The sequence below is a fragment of the Rhinichthys klamathensis genome, unplaced genomic scaffold (assembly GCF_029890125.1).
Source record: "Rhinichthys klamathensis goyatoka isolate OS25496 unplaced genomic scaffold, OSU_Roscu_1.1 h1tg000372l_1, whole genome shotgun sequence".
NCBI classification, from domain to species: domain Eukaryota; kingdom Metazoa; phylum Chordata; class Actinopteri; order Cypriniformes; family Leuciscidae; genus Rhinichthys; species Rhinichthys klamathensis.
The window spans coordinates 298591-316874 of record NW_026606879.1 but is presented as its reverse complement, the minus strand read 5'-3'; the positions used below and the strand labels follow the sequence as shown (position 1 = coordinate 316874).

At 39.4% G+C, this 18284-nt stretch overlaps 1 protein-coding gene across 2 annotated transcripts in view; it reads left to right on the top strand.

The window, feature by feature from the left end:
* The first annotated feature begins 662 nt into the window (after positions 1 to 662).
* Positions 663 to 18284, top strand: part of tgfbrap1 (transforming growth factor, beta receptor associated protein 1) — a 69585-nt gene continuing 51963 nt past the window's right edge. For both annotated transcript variants that reach the window (XR_008803784.1, XM_056233602.1), the window contains exons 1-3: positions 663 to 799; positions 2138 to 2839; positions 9193 to 9387. Coding sequence is in view for 1 of the 2 variants with exons in the window: in XM_056233602.1 (XP_056089577.1) it covers positions 2152 to 2839; positions 9193 to 9387 (883 nt within the window). In the remaining variant the exon portion in view is untranslated. The remainder of the gene's footprint in view (positions 800 to 2137; positions 2840 to 9192; positions 9388 to 18284) is intronic.

The window sequence follows — 18284 nt, the reverse complement described above, 5'->3', positions numbered from 1 at the left end:
TGAAACCTAAAACAGAACCCAAAGGTCTTATTCGTCATGCATCTGTCTCATTAAAAGCAATGTAAGTTTATTCAAATCTATTATTACCTAAGGTTCAATTTGTTATATGGAAAATATTTCATAGATCAACATCTCCAGTATGGACACATAGCCTACAAAAAAACATTGAGCATGGTGTGACACAACACAACAAAAGATAATGCGCATGAATGAATGAATGAATGGATAAATAAATGAATGAATGAATAGCTGCAGTAAAGTAAGATCATGGATGTCGTCAGATGTTGGACTAAGACACTGGCCTATGGCTCCACCTTGTGGTAAAATGTTAAATTACATTTTAATCTGCTAAATGCAGAAATACAAAATAATGAATATAATATAATATATATATGATTTTGTTTGAAAAGCCATTCGAACTTCCAGAGGGAGGCCATAACTCGAAAAGGTTTCAGGACTACAAACGTGTCAGTCTATTGTAAAATCTAACATTCTAACCAAGCACCACAGATCAAGAATAATAAGCTAATTAAAAAAAAAAAAAAAAAAAACTTTTTTAACGACATTAGTGCAAAAGCTAAATTGTAACACATTTCGCTTTCAGAATTAATTTTCATAAACGCTTTCCAATCAAAAAGCCAGAACCCACCCTCATCACGTGGCCGGATGTATTTCGGTAGAGAAACAGGAAGCGCTTACAGCAGGGAGAGAGAAGGAGAGAGGGAGGTGGAGAGTGAATGAAACTGGCAGGCCGTGAAAACGCTGCCATCTCTCAAGGACCGCACTGGCCAAGGCTGGGGTACGATATGCGCTCGGCTTTCTTTCACATCACCTGTCGCGTCACCTGCGCTGTCTGCATGCCGCAACACACAGACACACACACACACACACACACACACACACGACCAAACACGCAGGCTGTGTTTTAAAACCTAGCGAGCTGTCTTCCAGCACAGCTTTTAATATGGCATAATAGGTGCGTACGTTTGGAAAACTCCCCCCAATAATGCTGTCTAGATAGGCATCTCACTAGGTTTTGAAACGCACTCCCATGATCACCCGTAATCGAAGCACTGTCTGTCGTTCATATAATTGCTCATACTGGGCTGTTTGAGTGGATGTGAAGCAGGTGCTGGTGCTTGAAAGAGGAATCGAGTAAGTGTTTGTGTTGATGAATCTTGTTATGTTTTGCTAGCGTGGCCTTTGGCTGGTTGGACAGAAAATTATCTTGTAAATAACTTTCTAATACTGAAATGCCTTATTTGTTTTAAAGGAAGCTGATAGTATATGTCTGTAAGTAGTACTAATGCACCTGTGTGTAATACAAACCACAGGTTAATAGGCACCTGTTTTTGTGCTTGACTCTCAGAGCTGTGATTTCTTGCTTTAGATTATTCTATGATGATGAATTATGCCAATAAGTGGCATTAAGAAACCATTTTTGCGTTTCTGTTTACATGGAGGCACCCAAAGGTGTATATCTCATTATTCGAATTAAGTATATCTTTGTCTACTTAATCTTTTTTAAAATAATTTGTATTGTTAATCTAATGCCTTCATTATATTGCTCATATTTTGGGTCAGTGCAAGTCTAAAGTAACTGAATATTTTGTTTGTTTTCTCTCTTACTGAAGATGTGGAAAAGCTTTAGTTTAGGCTTGTACAGCATTATTATATAATTCTGGAAACACTTTACAATAAGGTTCATTTGTTAACATTACTAACATGTAGTAACATGTATATTAACATGTTACTATATATTAACATGTTACATTACTAACATGTATATTAACATGTTGTATTAACTAACATGAACTAACAATGAGCAAGACATTTGTTACAGTATTTATGAATATATTTGTTAATGTTAGTTAATAAAAATACAGCTGTTTATACATGTTAGTTCACAGTGCATTAACTAGGCCTAATGTTAACAAATACAACCTTTGATTTTAATAATGTATTAGTCAATGTTGTAGAAGTAGGCCTATTGTTCATTCTTAGTTCATGCTAACTAAGGTGTTAACTAATGAACCTTATTGTAAAGTGTTACCAATATTCCTAATAATATTGCTCAAACTTGTTGCTAGTGTAAGTCTAAACTCAGGTTTTGTTTCTGTTTTCTCTCCCACGGTAGATGTGGGTGGCACCATGAGCGTGAAAGCTTTTGAGCTGGTTCCCGCTGTGGAGCGGGAGCACGTGATGGGCGAAAAAGTGCGGATAAACATCGAATGCATTGAGTGCTGTGGCCAACATCTGTACCTGGGCACCAATGACTGCTTCATCCATCACTTCATACTAGAGGAGCACACGACAGCCACAGGTAAGCTGGCCTACAAAGCCCAGAAACTCCTCCAAAAATACCTGGGCCTGAAGAAGCCAGTAGCAGAACTGAAGGCCGCCTCTGCTTTGGAACGTCTAATTGTCCTCTGTGATTCAACCATCACTGTTGTGGACATGGTTACCCTGGAGCTTGTCCCCTTTGGTGGCACTAAGCTCAAAGGTGTGACTGCGTTTTGTATCAACGAGAATCCGGTGACAGGGGATGCGTTCTGTGTGGAAATGGCGGTGGTTTTGGCACGCAGAAGGGCAGTCCAGATATGTACGGTCCATGAGGACAAGGTGCTAATGTTAAAGGAAGTGACCACACCAGAACAGCCCTGTGCCCTGAGCCTGGACGGGTACAATATCTGTCTTGCCCTGTCCACGCAGTATATGATTCTGAACTACAGCACAGGAGCCTCTCAGGATCTGTTCCCTTATGACTGTGAAGAAAGGAAACCCATTGTTAAGAGGATCGGCCGGGAAGAGTTTCTTTTGGCTGGCCCAGGCGGGCTTGGTGAGTTACATGACCGAACACAACACTGATCAGTACACGTGTTAATTTTTTTTCCACCAATTTTATTCCCATTTCATTAAAAGCTAGCACCAGCATTAGGTTTTTCTTTGCCCTATTGAAGCATATTAGTCATCAGTGACATTGAGGATCTACACTTAATTTGGAGGATTTGAATCAGATCTGTGGTGAATTTTTAGAAGTGAATTAAAAAATTGTTTTTTTACTTTTTCCCCCTGATTTTCTTTCTTTGCCGTCATCAGTTGAATTGTTCAGGAGATAGTAATATAAATTTTAAATGTCTATAGAACATCTAGATAATATTCCTATTTCTATCATTTGTGTTTAGTGAGAAATTAATTGATTTTGCTACCAATAGAGTGCTGCAGTGATGGCGTGTTTTTGTAGAACAACCCAGAAGTTAGCATCACCCTCTTTTCCTCAACAAAAACCCCAAAACATTTTTTTCCATTGACTTTTGGAGAAACTCTGATTTTTGCAGAAAATAAGCTTTGCGACAAGCAAAAGTTTGTTTCTTACACGTTTTTTCCATCATGATAATCTTCATAAATCAAGTTAAAAGCTGAATGAACGTTATAAACAAACTAAACCACGGCACCGCAATTAAGCATCCCTTAACTCTTTCAGTCTTTATCCAAAAAACATTCGCCCTGTTCAAAGTTAGAGTTGAGGAGGTGTAAAGGTGGACTACCGAAGTAGTTATTGATAGTGTTAGTAAAAGTTACTTCTAAAAGTTATGCGCTACAATATTACGTTACTCTCTAAAAAGTAGCAAATTGTGTTACTTGGTTACTTTTTATCATGTGTAACTGATATGATTTTTCCGTATTCTCTGACCTAAAAAGTTAACCAATGCGAATTCCACGCGTAAATCCAAGAAAAATGTTTCGGGGGGGGGAGATGTGTGGTTAGTTACTGTATGATGATTAAAATCACGAAATGGCCTTAAACAATCACTAAATAAACTGCAAAATGTTACGTTTTCTAATACATTTATTTCATGCACGGACTGCTTCTTGACAGCGCTGCACAGGCCGTGGTTTGCCATGGTTCGAGGTGCCAAATGCAAGTAAAAATCGATGCACCGGTGAAACGGTGTTACTCGCCAGTTGCCCGGTAACTTTTTTTATGATGAATTTTGACAATGCATTGTTGTGAGAATGTGATATGGCTTAATGCAATCATCCAGGGTACCCGCGGGTCTTAAAAGCCTTGAAAAAGTCTTGAATTTGATCATCTCAAATTAAGGCCTTAAAAGCCTTGAATTTTGTATACCAAGTCTTGGATTTCGTTACAAAGGTCTTATTTATGTTTTTGCCTTTGCTAGGATTAAGTTCATACCGTAACTAAATTAACTGTTACTAATGTAGGCTAATTCAAAATGTATGCAACGTTGAGTCAGAGACAATTTTGGTTGAGTGCACCTCGCGCTCCACGTCATAGCAGAAAAAGCGATCGCGTGCGCACCCGTCACTATGGTTTCTAGGCAAGTGAGGTACAGAACAAGATAGTAGCTAGCCTAGTTTAATCCGCTGTGGCCACAAATGACAGAATTTAAACCCCAAATACGAGCTTTTCTGTTAAAAGAACATATTTTCTACCCGGTCTTTTCAATAGTATCTGGCAACCATGCGCACGCTCTCTCTCTACACTGCTGAAGCGCGGATTATCTGAAAACACAGACAAGCTGGTTGGCAACAGTTGGCATTCAGCGATCATTATTTAAAATGTTGTACTTGAATTAAAGTGTCATCCAGTCGGTCTGTGTTCTGTCACGAGCGCCGCTTGCGCTGTTTGTGCGACTAAAATGCAGGCTGATATATCCACCAGTGTTCATACGAGCAAGAATGCAATGTTTCCCGAATATCCACACGATTTCAAATGTGACATTGATTTTATACAACAGTAAAAAAGGGTAACATTAAGTGATGTACTACATTTAAAACAGCATTGTCAGGCTTATTGCTCTGTTTTGCAACGACATATGTGGCTTTGAACGAATCCTGAGATCCAATTAATGAATGACTCAAAGACTCACTCATAAAGATAGGGAGTTACCGCCACCTACTGGCGATTTTAATGTTTTTTAACATTGCAAATTTAATGAACATTGTTTTATTTAAAGCATTATTTCTGTCTTTTTTTAAGGTATTACAAAGGTAAAAAAAGGGATAATTATGTAGAACTGCACAAGTGCTACTGCTAAAGTCGTGCAATGTCAATAATTTCTCATAAGCCTAATTTAATTGGCCTAGAGAGAATAATTATTATGACATTTTCTGTCTAAAGACTACATATAAAATAACTACCAAAAGTAAAGTAACTGCAGTTTGACTAAAAGTGGACAAAAAATGCAAAGACTTTTCGTCAACTACAACTATAAAAAACTGGATGACTCAAATGTGATTAAGACCAAATAAACATTTTCGTCTTAAGACTAAATAAAAAATGGCTGCCAAAATTACACTGGCCTACATACACGTGTGCGCTACAATGCTGTTGCGTATGTATGAAATGAATTAAATAAAACATTTTACTTAAATTATCAGTCAAGTAACCTCCTTGTACATAATTATTTTCTAGGGTTTAAAATGTATACAGATTTGACATTTTCCCCTCATACTTCTGTCGGAATGGGTACGAAGTTGGCATTGAATTTCATTTGAAATGGTATTAAAAAGGTCTTAAATAGCCTTGAATTTAAGTTGGAGGATCCTGGGGGTACCCTGATCATCAGATCACAACGGTTGTGGTGTTATTATATAAATGTATAGTCTGATGCGCTGCATGTTTCAGAGTAAAGAACAACACTGTGTTCTTTTTCTGTTTAGATTCACAGTAAAGCCACTCTGCAGCCACTCTATGTGTGTTTGAGTCACTTATAATTAGGGCTGCACGATTTGGGCCAAAATGATAATCACGCTTATTTTGATCAATATTGCGATCACGATTAATTATCACGATTATTTGTTGATTTTAACCAAAACAAATTTTATTGCCACATAGGCTAATTATAACTGCTTTCACATCCATATTGTGCTACATTTCTGCTAATGTATGTGTATCTAAATAAAATAGGTCCTCTTATTCACCAAAATTCAGTGCATCTCCTTAAAGAATAAAGAAAACAATAAAGAAAATGTAGCAAAACTTCAACAGGGCACTATTTTACATTTTACATTGTGTAAATCTATTTTAGGAAGCAAAATATAAACTTGCATTGTACCTGCATAATGGATGTGAATAAAACACGCAAAATATACAATCAATAAAAAAACAAATATTCCATAACAGAATGTAACCAAATGAGAACATTTCAAGGCAGAACTGCACTATGGAAGTTCGATTAATGGATGAAATTCAGAGTCATTGTTATTTGACGCTTAATAAATGTAAAATGTTGTGGTAGGCCTACAGTGTCAGTGATTAGTTGTGAAGTCTTACTGCATAAATTTAATCTATTTAATTCTCCATGTGAAAGTTTATGTGCTCAAATTATTTCTATTTGTTAAACAATAGGTCAAAACAAGACGTTTGTAGGACTGATTATTGGAGTCCATTAATCGAACTTCCATGCCTCTTATGTAAGGGTTAATGCCCGACGAGGTGTCCGTTGTCAGGTTTTAATGGACGACGGCGAGGTGTAAACCGGCCGACGCGCAGCGGAGGACGGTTGCCTCCGCCGAAGTCCATTAAAACCTGACAACGGTCACCTCGAAGGGCATTAACCCGCTTATACCATGGTCACTTGCCAAATAAAACATTTTTAAAACATTAGTTTATATTTTAATTAGGCTAAATCTAGTTTTTTCAAATAATAACTTGCCTGACGATTTATTTAGCAACTTGAGATATTTATAGTCCGCTCAGCTTGTAGAACCCTTCAGGTTCAAAAATGCATTTTTTTTTTCATGAAACACAAAGGTAGGCATAGTTATTTTTTTATTGCACATAAAACACTTTGTGTTACACTAGTCTACACTAACCACAGCCTCCGAAGCACCGCTGTAGGTCGACTCTCCGATGCTGGACTGGAGAGCCGTCAAATAAAGTCGGTGACAGGCCATCGATGCGAGAGCAGTCTGCGGGCTTACTGGGCTCCGTCAGTCCGTGAGAGACTGAAGATGAAATAACGAACGAAGTCGCTCATTGTAGTAGGCTATGTAATATCTAACTAACGTTGACTGCCTGTTGCTATGGTTACTCACACAGCTGTTGTAGGCAGCGCATTTATTTATTAATTTCGAATGGTAAACAGGCAGTTTCACCAGAACTACTTTAGTTGTCCTCTATCACTTTTTAACGGACACCCTGCAGCCAATCAGAATCGAGTATTCACCCAGACCATGGTATAAATAGTAAATATATATATGTAGTATGTACCAATTTACTAATGCAATTTACTAATGCTCACACTCGGTCTCTCACGCGCACTGTCACTCAGTCTCTCTCGCGTGCGACACAATCGGTAGGCGCGCGCTGTTGCTCGCACGCAGACACACTCGCGGTCTCTCTCGTGCACTGTCGCTCGCACGCAGACCGTAGGTCTCTCTCGCGCACCTGGGCTCATGGAGGCACGTGATCAGACACTGGTTTACGGTGCGCTAGATTGGCAAAAAAAAAGCTTTCTGTGAACTGAATGACGCATTTAAAATATCGCTCGATCACGCGAATTTGATCGTGGGAAGCCAAAATCGTGATCGTGATTAAAATTCGATTAATCGTGCAGCCCTACTTATAATTTGCATTTGGGAACGCAAAATGTGCCATTGCCAACCATCTTACCAAATTCATTAAGGGAATAGTTTATAAATCTGTTATCAGCAAAGAGAAGCGTTAAGGCCTCTCTGTGGTTTTCCGCCAAAATGAAAGCTCAATGGTTTAACGTTTGAAAGCAAAGAAAATAGGACAACCATAAATGTTAGTATTGTATTGTATCGGTCAGGTTTTAGCTTCTTTTTGTCTTTTGCTGCGTTAGTTTTTTTTCCACCTGGGCATGGTTGTTTGTTTATTATTAACAAAGTTCTATTTTTAGCAAATGTAAAGGCCCTTTCACACCAAAAGTGAAATAATAAGCCTCAGGCTGAAGGAAATGCAAACTCATGCCTATACAGTAGAGAGCACAGCTCAAACAAACCTTTCAGCTCTGAACTGCCATTCCGAACTGCAGCAGAATAATTTAACACACTTTTTTCAGCAATAAAAACATAAGATAATGAAACACAAATGTGTTTATCTAAAGTCATTTTTGCTTAGTATGGTTTAATCATCCAGGTGGATGCTGCACATTGGTGGTGATTGAGGAGATTCCCCCTTCTATGTAAAGTGCTTTGAGTGCTGAGAAAAGCGCTATATAAATGTAATGAATTATTATTAGTAGTATTAATTAGATCATCGAAGGTCAGCAGCAAAGACATTGGTCAATAAAGTGAGATTAAAAGGGATAGTTCACCAAAAAATGAAAATTCTGTCAGTAATTACTCACCCTCATGTTGTTCCAACCCCGTAAGACTTTCGTTCATCTTCGGAACACAAATTAAGATATTTTTGATTAAATCTGAGAGCTGGATCACTCCTCCATAGGCTTTTAAGGGATTGAAACTTGCCGGCCCAGAAAAGTTATTAAAGACATCGTTAAAATAGTCCAAGCGACTACAGTGGCTCAATCTTAAGTTTATCAAGCGACGAGAATACTTTTTTTGCTAAAAAAAAACAAACAAAAATAACGACTTTATTCAACTATTCATTTCCTTCTCTGTGGGCCTCGAGTTAGTTCACGTAGTGTAACAGCGCAGCGCTTCTGTGTTGTACGTCACACGTAGGCTCACTATTGGCCGACGCTGGTCATGTGTGTGATGCGTGTGACGTACTACACAAAAGCGCTGCGCTGTTACTCTACGTGAACTCACTCGAGGCCCACAGAGAAGGAAATGAATAGTTGAATAAAGTTGTTATCTTTGTTTGTTTTTTTTGCGCACAAAAAGTATTCTCGTCGCTTGATAAACTTAAGATTGAGCCAGAATGATGGAACTCGTTTCCTGGTTTTGGTCTACAAAAATATGACATCCCTGCAGTACTCTATATAAGACAACTGAAAATCACTTTTTTGTAAACCTAAATGTTTTGGAGGAAATGACTCCTTATATATGACCCTGAGGAGTATCATAAATTGTTTTCTATGGCAAATGTCTGTTATTTTTTTGTTTGTGCTTTTTATTATAAGTTCAGCCACAGCCCACCTGAGAGGAGAGATGAAGCTGTCTTCTCTGCTGTGGCTGTACTCATGGTGATCATTTGTGATGAGTCATGCATCTCTCTGTACCTTTATCTCTCAGGGATGTTTGCTAATGCAGAAGGCATATCTCAGCGTGCTCCGGTGAGCTGGTCTGAGAGCGTGATCGCGGCGGCTGTGTGTTTCCCGTATGTGGTCGCGCTGGATGAAAGCTTTGTGACCGTTCACAGCATGTTGGACCAGCAGCTCAAACAGACACTGTCATTCAGAGATGGACACCTTATGCAGGATTTTGAAGGTATTCCCATACATTTAGCATTTTCACCCTTAGGGGCGGTTCACGCAGACCGCATTTTTGCTGGTAAAAACACGAGACCTAGGTCAGTGGAACGAAACAATTTTTTACAATTCTGTTACATGTGCCAGACAGTGCAAAAGATGCGAGTTCAAACGGTTAAAGACGTCCATCTAGCGTTATGAAGTTACATTGCGTATAAGTTACGTACGCTAACTATACGTTAGACGTTACATTGAAAAACTATGGAAAAGTAGTGTAGTGCCATGAAATGGAAAAACGTGGCGCCTTACTCTGTATTCACGGTTAAAGAAGAACGTTGTTTGGAATATCAAAGCAATAGTTTAGACATAAATGAAAATTGTCGTCATTTACTCTCCTGTTCCAAACCTGTATGAATTTCTTCATTCTTTTCTTCGTCTTCTGCTAAAAAAGAAGAAACAAAAAGAAAAACAAAAGGAAGAATATGGGTAACCAAACAGTTGATGGGCCTCATTGACTTCTATAGTATGAGAGAAAAAAAATACTATGAAAGTCAATGGGGCCCATCAAATGTTTGGTTACTGACATTCTTCAAAATATCTTCTTTTACAGTATGTTCAGCAGAAGAGAGAAATTCATACAGGTTTGTAACAACTTGAGGGTGAGTAAATAATGGCAAGAATTTCCTTTTTTTTTGGTGAACTAGGCTATCCCTTAAGGTAAGTTTGCCATGCCTATTTTAAAGGAACACTCCGACTTTTTGGGACTTTAGCCTATTCACCTTATCCCCCAGAGTTAGATAAGTCCATACATACCTTTTTCATCTCCGTGCGTGCTATAAGTCTGTTTGACGCATCCACCGCTAGCCTAGCTTAGCACAAAGACTGGATGTAAATGGTTGCAGCTAGCATACTAATCCAAATAAGTGACAAAATAGCGGAAACATTTTCCTATTTACATGTTGTGATTTGTATAGTCACAGAGTGTACAAAAAACAAAGTCACATGAGACACAGACATATTTTAACCATATAAATACTGGGAACTATATTCTCTGAAGGCGAAGCACTGCTACTTGGGCGGAGTAATAACCGCAGCACCTGAGACGCGCTCTCTGCTCCTCACCACGGCTCGTCTCAGGTGCTGCGGTTAAGTTAAAATCAAGTAGCAGTGCTTCGCCTTCAGAGAATATAGTTCCCAGTATTTATATGGTTAAAATATGTCTGTGTCTCATGTGACTTTGTTTTTTGTACACTCTGTGACTATACAAATCACAACATGTAAATAGGAAAATGTTTCCGTTATTTTGTCACTTATTTGGATTAGTATGCTAGCTGCAACCATTTACATCCAGTCTTTGTGCTAAGCTAGGCTAGCGGTGGATGCGTCAAACAGACTTATAGCACACACGGAGATGAAAAAGGTATGTATGGACTTATCTAACTCTGGGGGATAAGGTGAATAGGCTAAAGTCCCAAAAAGTCGGAGTGTTCCTTTAAGGGGATAATGATTTCTTCCTTCATAGCACTTCAGAAAAACGTAGTCATGGTAATGACATATTTTAATTGAAGGGCTAAAAGTCTGTTTAATATGTCGTGCTGTTGGTACTGGTGACATTTAGGCAGTGGTGGAAAGAGTACTGAGAAATAATTTACTTGAGTACAAGTAGAAGTACTGGAAAATAATATGACTCAAATAAGAGTAAATATGTAGTTTGCTGAAAAACTACTCCAGTTACAAAGTATATTTTTCAATTTTTATCTAAAATAAGGCGATGTCAGCAATATGGAGCGCAAAACACTCTCATGTAATTTATATTTCATTCATACTGGAAGCAAGAGGGCACCCTTCTAGGAAACCCCTTCTATGGGCATCAAATATCCCTACAGCTAAATAACTAACTAGACGTTTTGACTAATGAAAACTGAAGACAATAAACACGATTGTAGTGATCTGTGTTTATCTGTGTTCTTCAAGCCATCTCAGGTATTCTCGTAAGAATGATGTATGTCTATAATGCAACGCTAATCGACATAGCCTGTATCAGAGTATAGGCCTATTATATATACATATATATACACTCACCGGCCACTTTATTAGGTACACCTGTCCAACTGCTCGTTAACACTTAATTTCTAAGCAGCCAATCAAATGGTGGCAACTCAGTGCATTTAGGCATGTAGACATGGTCAAGACAATCTCCTGCAGTTCAAACCGAGCATCAGTATGGGGAAGAAAGGTGATTTGAGTGACTTTGAACGTGGCATGATTGTTGGTGCCAGAAGGGCTGGTCTGAGTATTTCAGAAACTGCTAATCTACTGGGATTTTCACGCACAACCATCTCTAGGGTTTACAGAGAATGGTCCGAAAAAGAAAAAACATCCAGTGAGCGGCAGTTCTGTGGGCGGAAATGCCTTGTTGATGCCAGAGGTCAGAGGAGAATGGCCAGACTGGTTCGAGCTGATAGAAGGGCAACAGTGACTGAAATAACCACTCGTTACAACCGAGGTATGCAGCAAAGCATTTGTGAAGCCACAACACGCACAACCTTGAGGCGGATGGGCTACAACAGCAGAAGACTCCACCGGGTACCACTCATCTCCACTACAAATAGGAAAAAGAGGCTACAATTTGCAAGAGCTCACCAAAATTGAACAGTTGAAGACTGGAAAAATGTTGCCTGGTCTGATGAGTCTCGATTTCTGTTGAGACATTCAGATGTTCGAGTCAGAATTTGGCGTAAACAGAATGAGAACATGGAACCATCATGCCTTGTTACCACTGTGCAGGCTGGTGGTGGTGGTGTAATGGTGTGGGGGATGTTTTCCTGGCACACTTTAGGCCCCTTAGTGCCAATTGGGCATCGTTTAAATGCCACGGCCTACCTGAGCATTGTTTCTGACCATGTCCATCCCTTTATGGCCACCATGTACCCATCCTCTGATGGCTACTTCCACCATGTCACAAAGCTCTAATCATTTCAAATTGGTTTCTTGAACATGACAATGAGTTCACTACTAAAATGGCCTCCACAGTCACCAGATCTCAACCCAATCTTTGGGATGTGGTGGAACGGGAGATTCGCATCATGGATGTGCAGCCGACAAATCTGCGGCAACTGTGTGATGCCATCATGTCAATATGGACCAAACTCCCTGAGGAATGCTTCCAGCACCTTGTTGAATCTATGCCACGAAGAATTGAGGCAGTTCTGAAGGCAAAAGGGGGTCCAACCCGTTACTAGCATGGAGTACCTAATAAAGTGGCCGGTGAGTGTATATATATATATATATTTTTTTTTTCTATATATTCTTTTTTTTTTTTACAGTCTATGGTCGGCACCTTTGTCAAAGTACTTTGTACTTTAGGTGAGAAATAAATGTAGTGAAGTTGAATACTTTATTTTTATTCAACTCAAGTAAAAGTACTACAATTCATTTATACTCGAGTAGATTTTTAATTTGTTTCTACTTTAAGTACTGTAATGAAAGTATTTGCAATTAGTTACTTTCCACCTCTGCGCTTAGGTGCAGTGTATCTAAATGGCTTTTTTTTAGACAACAAAACATTGAAAATGTGTCTTTCCACTAATTTCCAGCATTCTAGAGTTGATTGGATCTCAAGACAGTAGGCTACAGCATATTAATGCACTGTACTTTTTCTCGTAACCACATTTTCAATTATGGCAAGTTAAATGTTGCTTATGCTCTATTTATAGCATCTACATTCATAGTTGAGCAAGTCATGCTCTGCAGGCTCAAAGGTGAAAACTACACTTGTTCTTTTCACTTTCCATACTTGCAGAATCTGTATGATTTTAGCGTTTGAAAAAATAATAGATAAAATCTTTTCAACAATTCATCCATGCATTTGTTGAATTGTTACATTTTATTTTTAATCAAAATGTTGTTGAAAATTGGTGACATGCAGGACTTATCCAATCATTTAGTCCATGAGTACATCAGCTCAGCTTTACAGTGCAGATACAAATTATGGTTTCATACTGGTATACCCATGGTCGCAGGTGATCATTGTTAAAAAACAACAACAAATAACTGAAAATAATGTCTTTTAAATATTAGTCTTCCACTGTTGTACCATCTCTGTGTCGGTTTTTCAATCCTTCTGAAAGCCCAGTGCAGTGTTGATATGAGTTGTATTTTGGGCTCTTTCACTTCCCTCCTTTGCTTGTAAACTCTTCTCTGAACGAGGTTTCTTTGTTTTAACTATGGATGATTCCTCAGACGGTTGCCTTTTTGAATGGTCCATTGTGGTAATAATGTTGCTCTTTAGTTATGGCCACAAGCTGTCAGAACTAACACACCTCCTCCTGTACTGCATCTTTTAAGTAGATTAACAAAATATTAAAGGGCACCTATTATGCCCCTTTTCACAAGATGTAAAATAAGTCTTTGATGTCCCCAGAGTGTGTATGTGACATTTTAGCTCAAAATACCCAACAGATCATTTTCTACAGCATGTTTAAATTGTCACTTTTTGGGGCTGAGAAAAATGCGCTGTTTTAGTGTGTATCCCTTTAAATGCAAATTAGCTGTTGCTGCCGGCCCAGAGGGCGGAGCCTCAGTAGCTCACGCTCAGGACAATCTCATCTGATAATATCAAAACAGAAACTCTCAGTAGCGGTGTTCATAACTTCATTTCGACCCGGAGTCGGACAATAATGCCCACAGGGCCAGAGAATATATGCTGTATGGAGATATAACAGGTATAGTTTAGTTTAATTACGGTTATAATTTATTTTTCATCTTGCTTTTATCCACTATTAGTAGGCTACAAGCCTGTTGTAGCAGACCGTCTCCGAATGATGAGTTTATTATACATCACACAAAAGATGAAGCATCAGTTTTACTCCAGAAAATCACCATAAGAGCTGAATAAACACAGTATAAGAAGTGTGCATTAAAGTCTTATCCATAAACTCTCTCTCTCCCTTTCATTATCATCAACATACAGCGAATTACACAAAAATTCACACAAATTAGTCAAATGATAGATGTAAATGTTTTGTCAGTTAGCTTCAATAATAATAATAAAAAAACAAGCAATATTTATAATATAATATGTGACCGTTATATAATATATTATAATATAATCCCTCATGATGATAATAATAAAAAAAAAAAATCTTTTTGCAGTAGACATGTTAACTAAGAACTATATATGCGCCACAGCCTTTTCTTCATTGAAATACACATTCATCCAATATTTATTAGCAGCCAGATTAGCAAATCAGACTGTCATGTCAGACTGTTGTGATCGGACTGAATCAGTCAGACGATTCATTTCCACACTGAATCAGCTCGCATCTGACTCACTCGGTGAGCGGAGAACTTATTTTTGAAAGCAATGTTAAAGATGCAAATTTGTAAGGTTATTAACTTAATTCATTACGACTGATTTAATTGTTTATATGAGAACATGTAGTTAAAGGTAGAAAACCACAACATAGTTTCAGAACAAAATTCTGTAGGAGAAACAGTAAAGAAGCAGCTGAAAAATCTATATAAATAAAGATCTCCAGTGTCTTAGTTGGTATTCCTTTAGATTGCTTGTGCTGCAGTCTAGTGTTTACAAGTATTGATTTATCTAAAGTGCTGAGGTAAATTTCCCTACAAAGCAGCAGGGAAATTTTCTCCTGTCAAGTCTTGCTAAAGCTTGATAGTGCTTGAATCGGTAGGGCGAAAACCAGACACATTCACATTTAATAAAGCAAGCAGTGCAGAGAATGTAGTGAAGGCAATTTATTTAGGAGCATCTGATATAATGTGTTATGACAAGCTCGGATCAGGTCAGTCACCATACGTCCCGTGTCAAAAACTCATTATTGTGCAGATCACAAGCTTAATTATTTTTCAGCGGTTTAATCACCATCAGTCCTTACATTCTCATGTCTTATGAATGTGCTGGTCTTTATGCCAAAGCATTTATTTCCATGGAAAGAAAATAAAGAAAATACCCCTAGAGTCTGCGAGAGCGGGGACGGAAGATGACTCAATGTTGGACAACATGGTTAACGACTTAGGAATGGAAACGGATATGAGTATGGAGAGTAAGACTAGTTCAAGATCTGCAGTAAGTAAAGTCATTGAACTCCAAGTTTGTGTCTGTGGCTGGAGCAAGGTGACAACGGTCAGGGGTTTGAAGGTTCATCAAGGGAAAATGAAATGCTTGAGGGAGAAGGGACAAGGGCCTCGCATTGATCAGTACTTCTTACGAAGTCAGTCAAGTCAGTCGAATGAAATCCAGCGACAGGAAGCAAACCACAGCTCGCAGGATATCAGCACCCCTGTCATTGACGAAAGGAGGGCTTGCACAGTTAGTGATGAACATATTCATACTTGTGAACCCGGTCAGGCTAACCAGCATAAGAGAGAAAAGAACCTCAACGGGCATAGGCCTGGAGTTAGATGGCCAAGAGCTTGTGAGAAAACTTCATGGGACACGGTAAACACAGATCTATGCTTTGCATTGGAAAGATTAACTGGTACAGTTGAAAAGAAGCTGGATAAATTTGGGGACATCATTTACGCATATGAAAGTGAGAGGTTTGGTGTGGAAAAAAGGAAGGAAAAAGTACAAACTACTCCTGGAATGTCTAGACGGCAGCAGAAAATTGAAGGGTTAGTTAGAGAAAGGAGACAGCTGAGGAAGCAATGGAAAAGAGCAGAACAAAGTCAGAAGGAGGGACTCAATCTCTTACAAAGGGCCATAAAAGATAAGCTGGCAACATTACGCAGAGCTGAGCGCCTACGGAAACGCTACAAAAAGAAGGAACGTGCGAGGGCTAATTTCTATAAAGACCCATTCAAATTCGTAAAGAAGTTATTCAGCAGTGAGAAGAATGGCACTTTAAAAACATCTAGGATTGAGCTAGAGAGATATTTGGAGGACACGCATACAGATGCAAAAAGGCATGAGCCTATGTCAATTCCATCAGACATACCACCTATCAACCCACCAGAATACCAAATGGAGGTCTGTGCACCTAAGTGGAAAGAGGTAGAGCAGGCTGTGAGAAAGGCAAGGGCTTCATCATCTCCAGGGCCTAATGGAGTTCCGTACAGAGTGTACAAGAGTGCTTCAGGAGTTCTGCGAATTCTGTGGAAATTGATAAAAGTGGCATGGGAAAAACAGGTTGTACCTAGAGCATGGCGCAGAGCAGGTGGAGTCTTTATACCTAAAGAAAAAGATGCTACAAGCATCAGTCAGTTTCGTCCTATTTCACTATTAAACGTTGAGGGTAAGATTTTCTTCAGCATTATTGCCCAGAGATTGTCCACCTACCTGTTAAAGAATGGCTTCATTGACACCTCAGTTCAAAAAGCGGGTATTCCAGGGTTCTCAGGATGCTTAGAACACATCAATGTTATCTGGCAACGAATTCAGTCAGCTAAAAAGGAGAGGAAGGAGCTCCATGTGACATTCCTGGATTTGGCTAATGCATATGGTTCAGTGCCACATGAGCTTCTTTGGGCAGCATTTGATTTTTTCAGAGTACCAATGTCAATAACAAATTTAGTGAAAGCCTATTTTGGAGATTTGCAATTCAGTTTCTCAACTCCAAAATTCAGCACTGCATGGCAATGCCTAGAGGTTGGAATAATGGCAGGATGCACCATTTCTCCACTGGCTTTTACCATGGCGATGGAAGTAATCATGAGGGCATCAAGATGGGTAGTAGGAGGAGAGCGCGTGGCTTCTGGGATGCGACTACCACCAATCAGAGCATACATGGATGACATGACAACCATGACTACAACAGTAGCCTGCACTAATCGGTTATTGGGGAAGTTAACAGATAATATTGAATGGGCAAGAATGAAATTTAAATCAAGGAGCATCTCGATAGTTAAAGGAAAGGTAGTAGATAAAACATTCTTCATTAATGGTGAGGCAATACCAACAGTTTCTGAGAAGCCAGTGAAGAGTCTTGGGAGATGGTACGATGGGGATCTAAAGGACACAGTTCGGGTGGGAGAAGTTAGACGACAAGCAGTGGAAGGGTTGAAGAGCATAAACAGCTGTGCTCTACCTGGTAACTAAAACTCTGGTGCTTTCAGTTTGGTCTACTGCCGAGGTTGCTGTGGCCACTGACCGTGTACGAGGTTTCTTTGACAACAGTGGATAAGCTGGAAGCGTTGGTAAGTTCATACATCAGGAAATGGTTGGGAGTTCCACGCTGCCTCAGCAGAGTAGGACTTTATAGTAAAGGAATATTGCAGCTGCCAGTCTCTGCTTTAACCGAGGAGTTGCAACCAAGTGTGCCAAGGTCAGACTGGAAATGACCTTAGTAGAGTCACGCGACAAATGTGTAAGGGAGGCAGCCCCTGTGTTAAAAACTGGTAGAAAGTGGTCAGCAAAGAAATCTGTAGTAGAGGCAAAGGCTGCCCTTCAAATTAGGGATATCGTGGGACAGGTACAGCATGGAAGAGGGGGTTTTGGGCTCAGTTTAGCTCCTCCTAAATGGCACAAGGCAGGCCCAGCTCAAAGGAGGAAGCTGGTAGTCAACGAGGTGCGACAGCAGGAGGAGAGGATGAGGTGTATAAAGGCCATTTCACAGGCCAAGCAGGGAGAGTGGATGAGATGGGAGAGTGTGGAACAACGTAAGATGGGCTGGCAAGACCTTTGGTCAATGGAAGAGAGTAGGATCAGTTTCCTTATTAGGTCAACATATGATGTTCTCCCATCCCCGCAGAACCTAAACCTCTGGGTAGGAGAGGATCCCTCTTGTCCTTTGTGTTCATCACCTGCCACATTAAGACATTTTGACAGGATGTAAGGTGGCTCTTAGCCAAGGTCGGTTTACTTGGCGCCATGACCAAGTACTGCGATGTTTGGCTTTAGCATTAGAAGGCAAGCGTAACATGACCAATAAGTTGCCACCTGTTCTAGCAAAA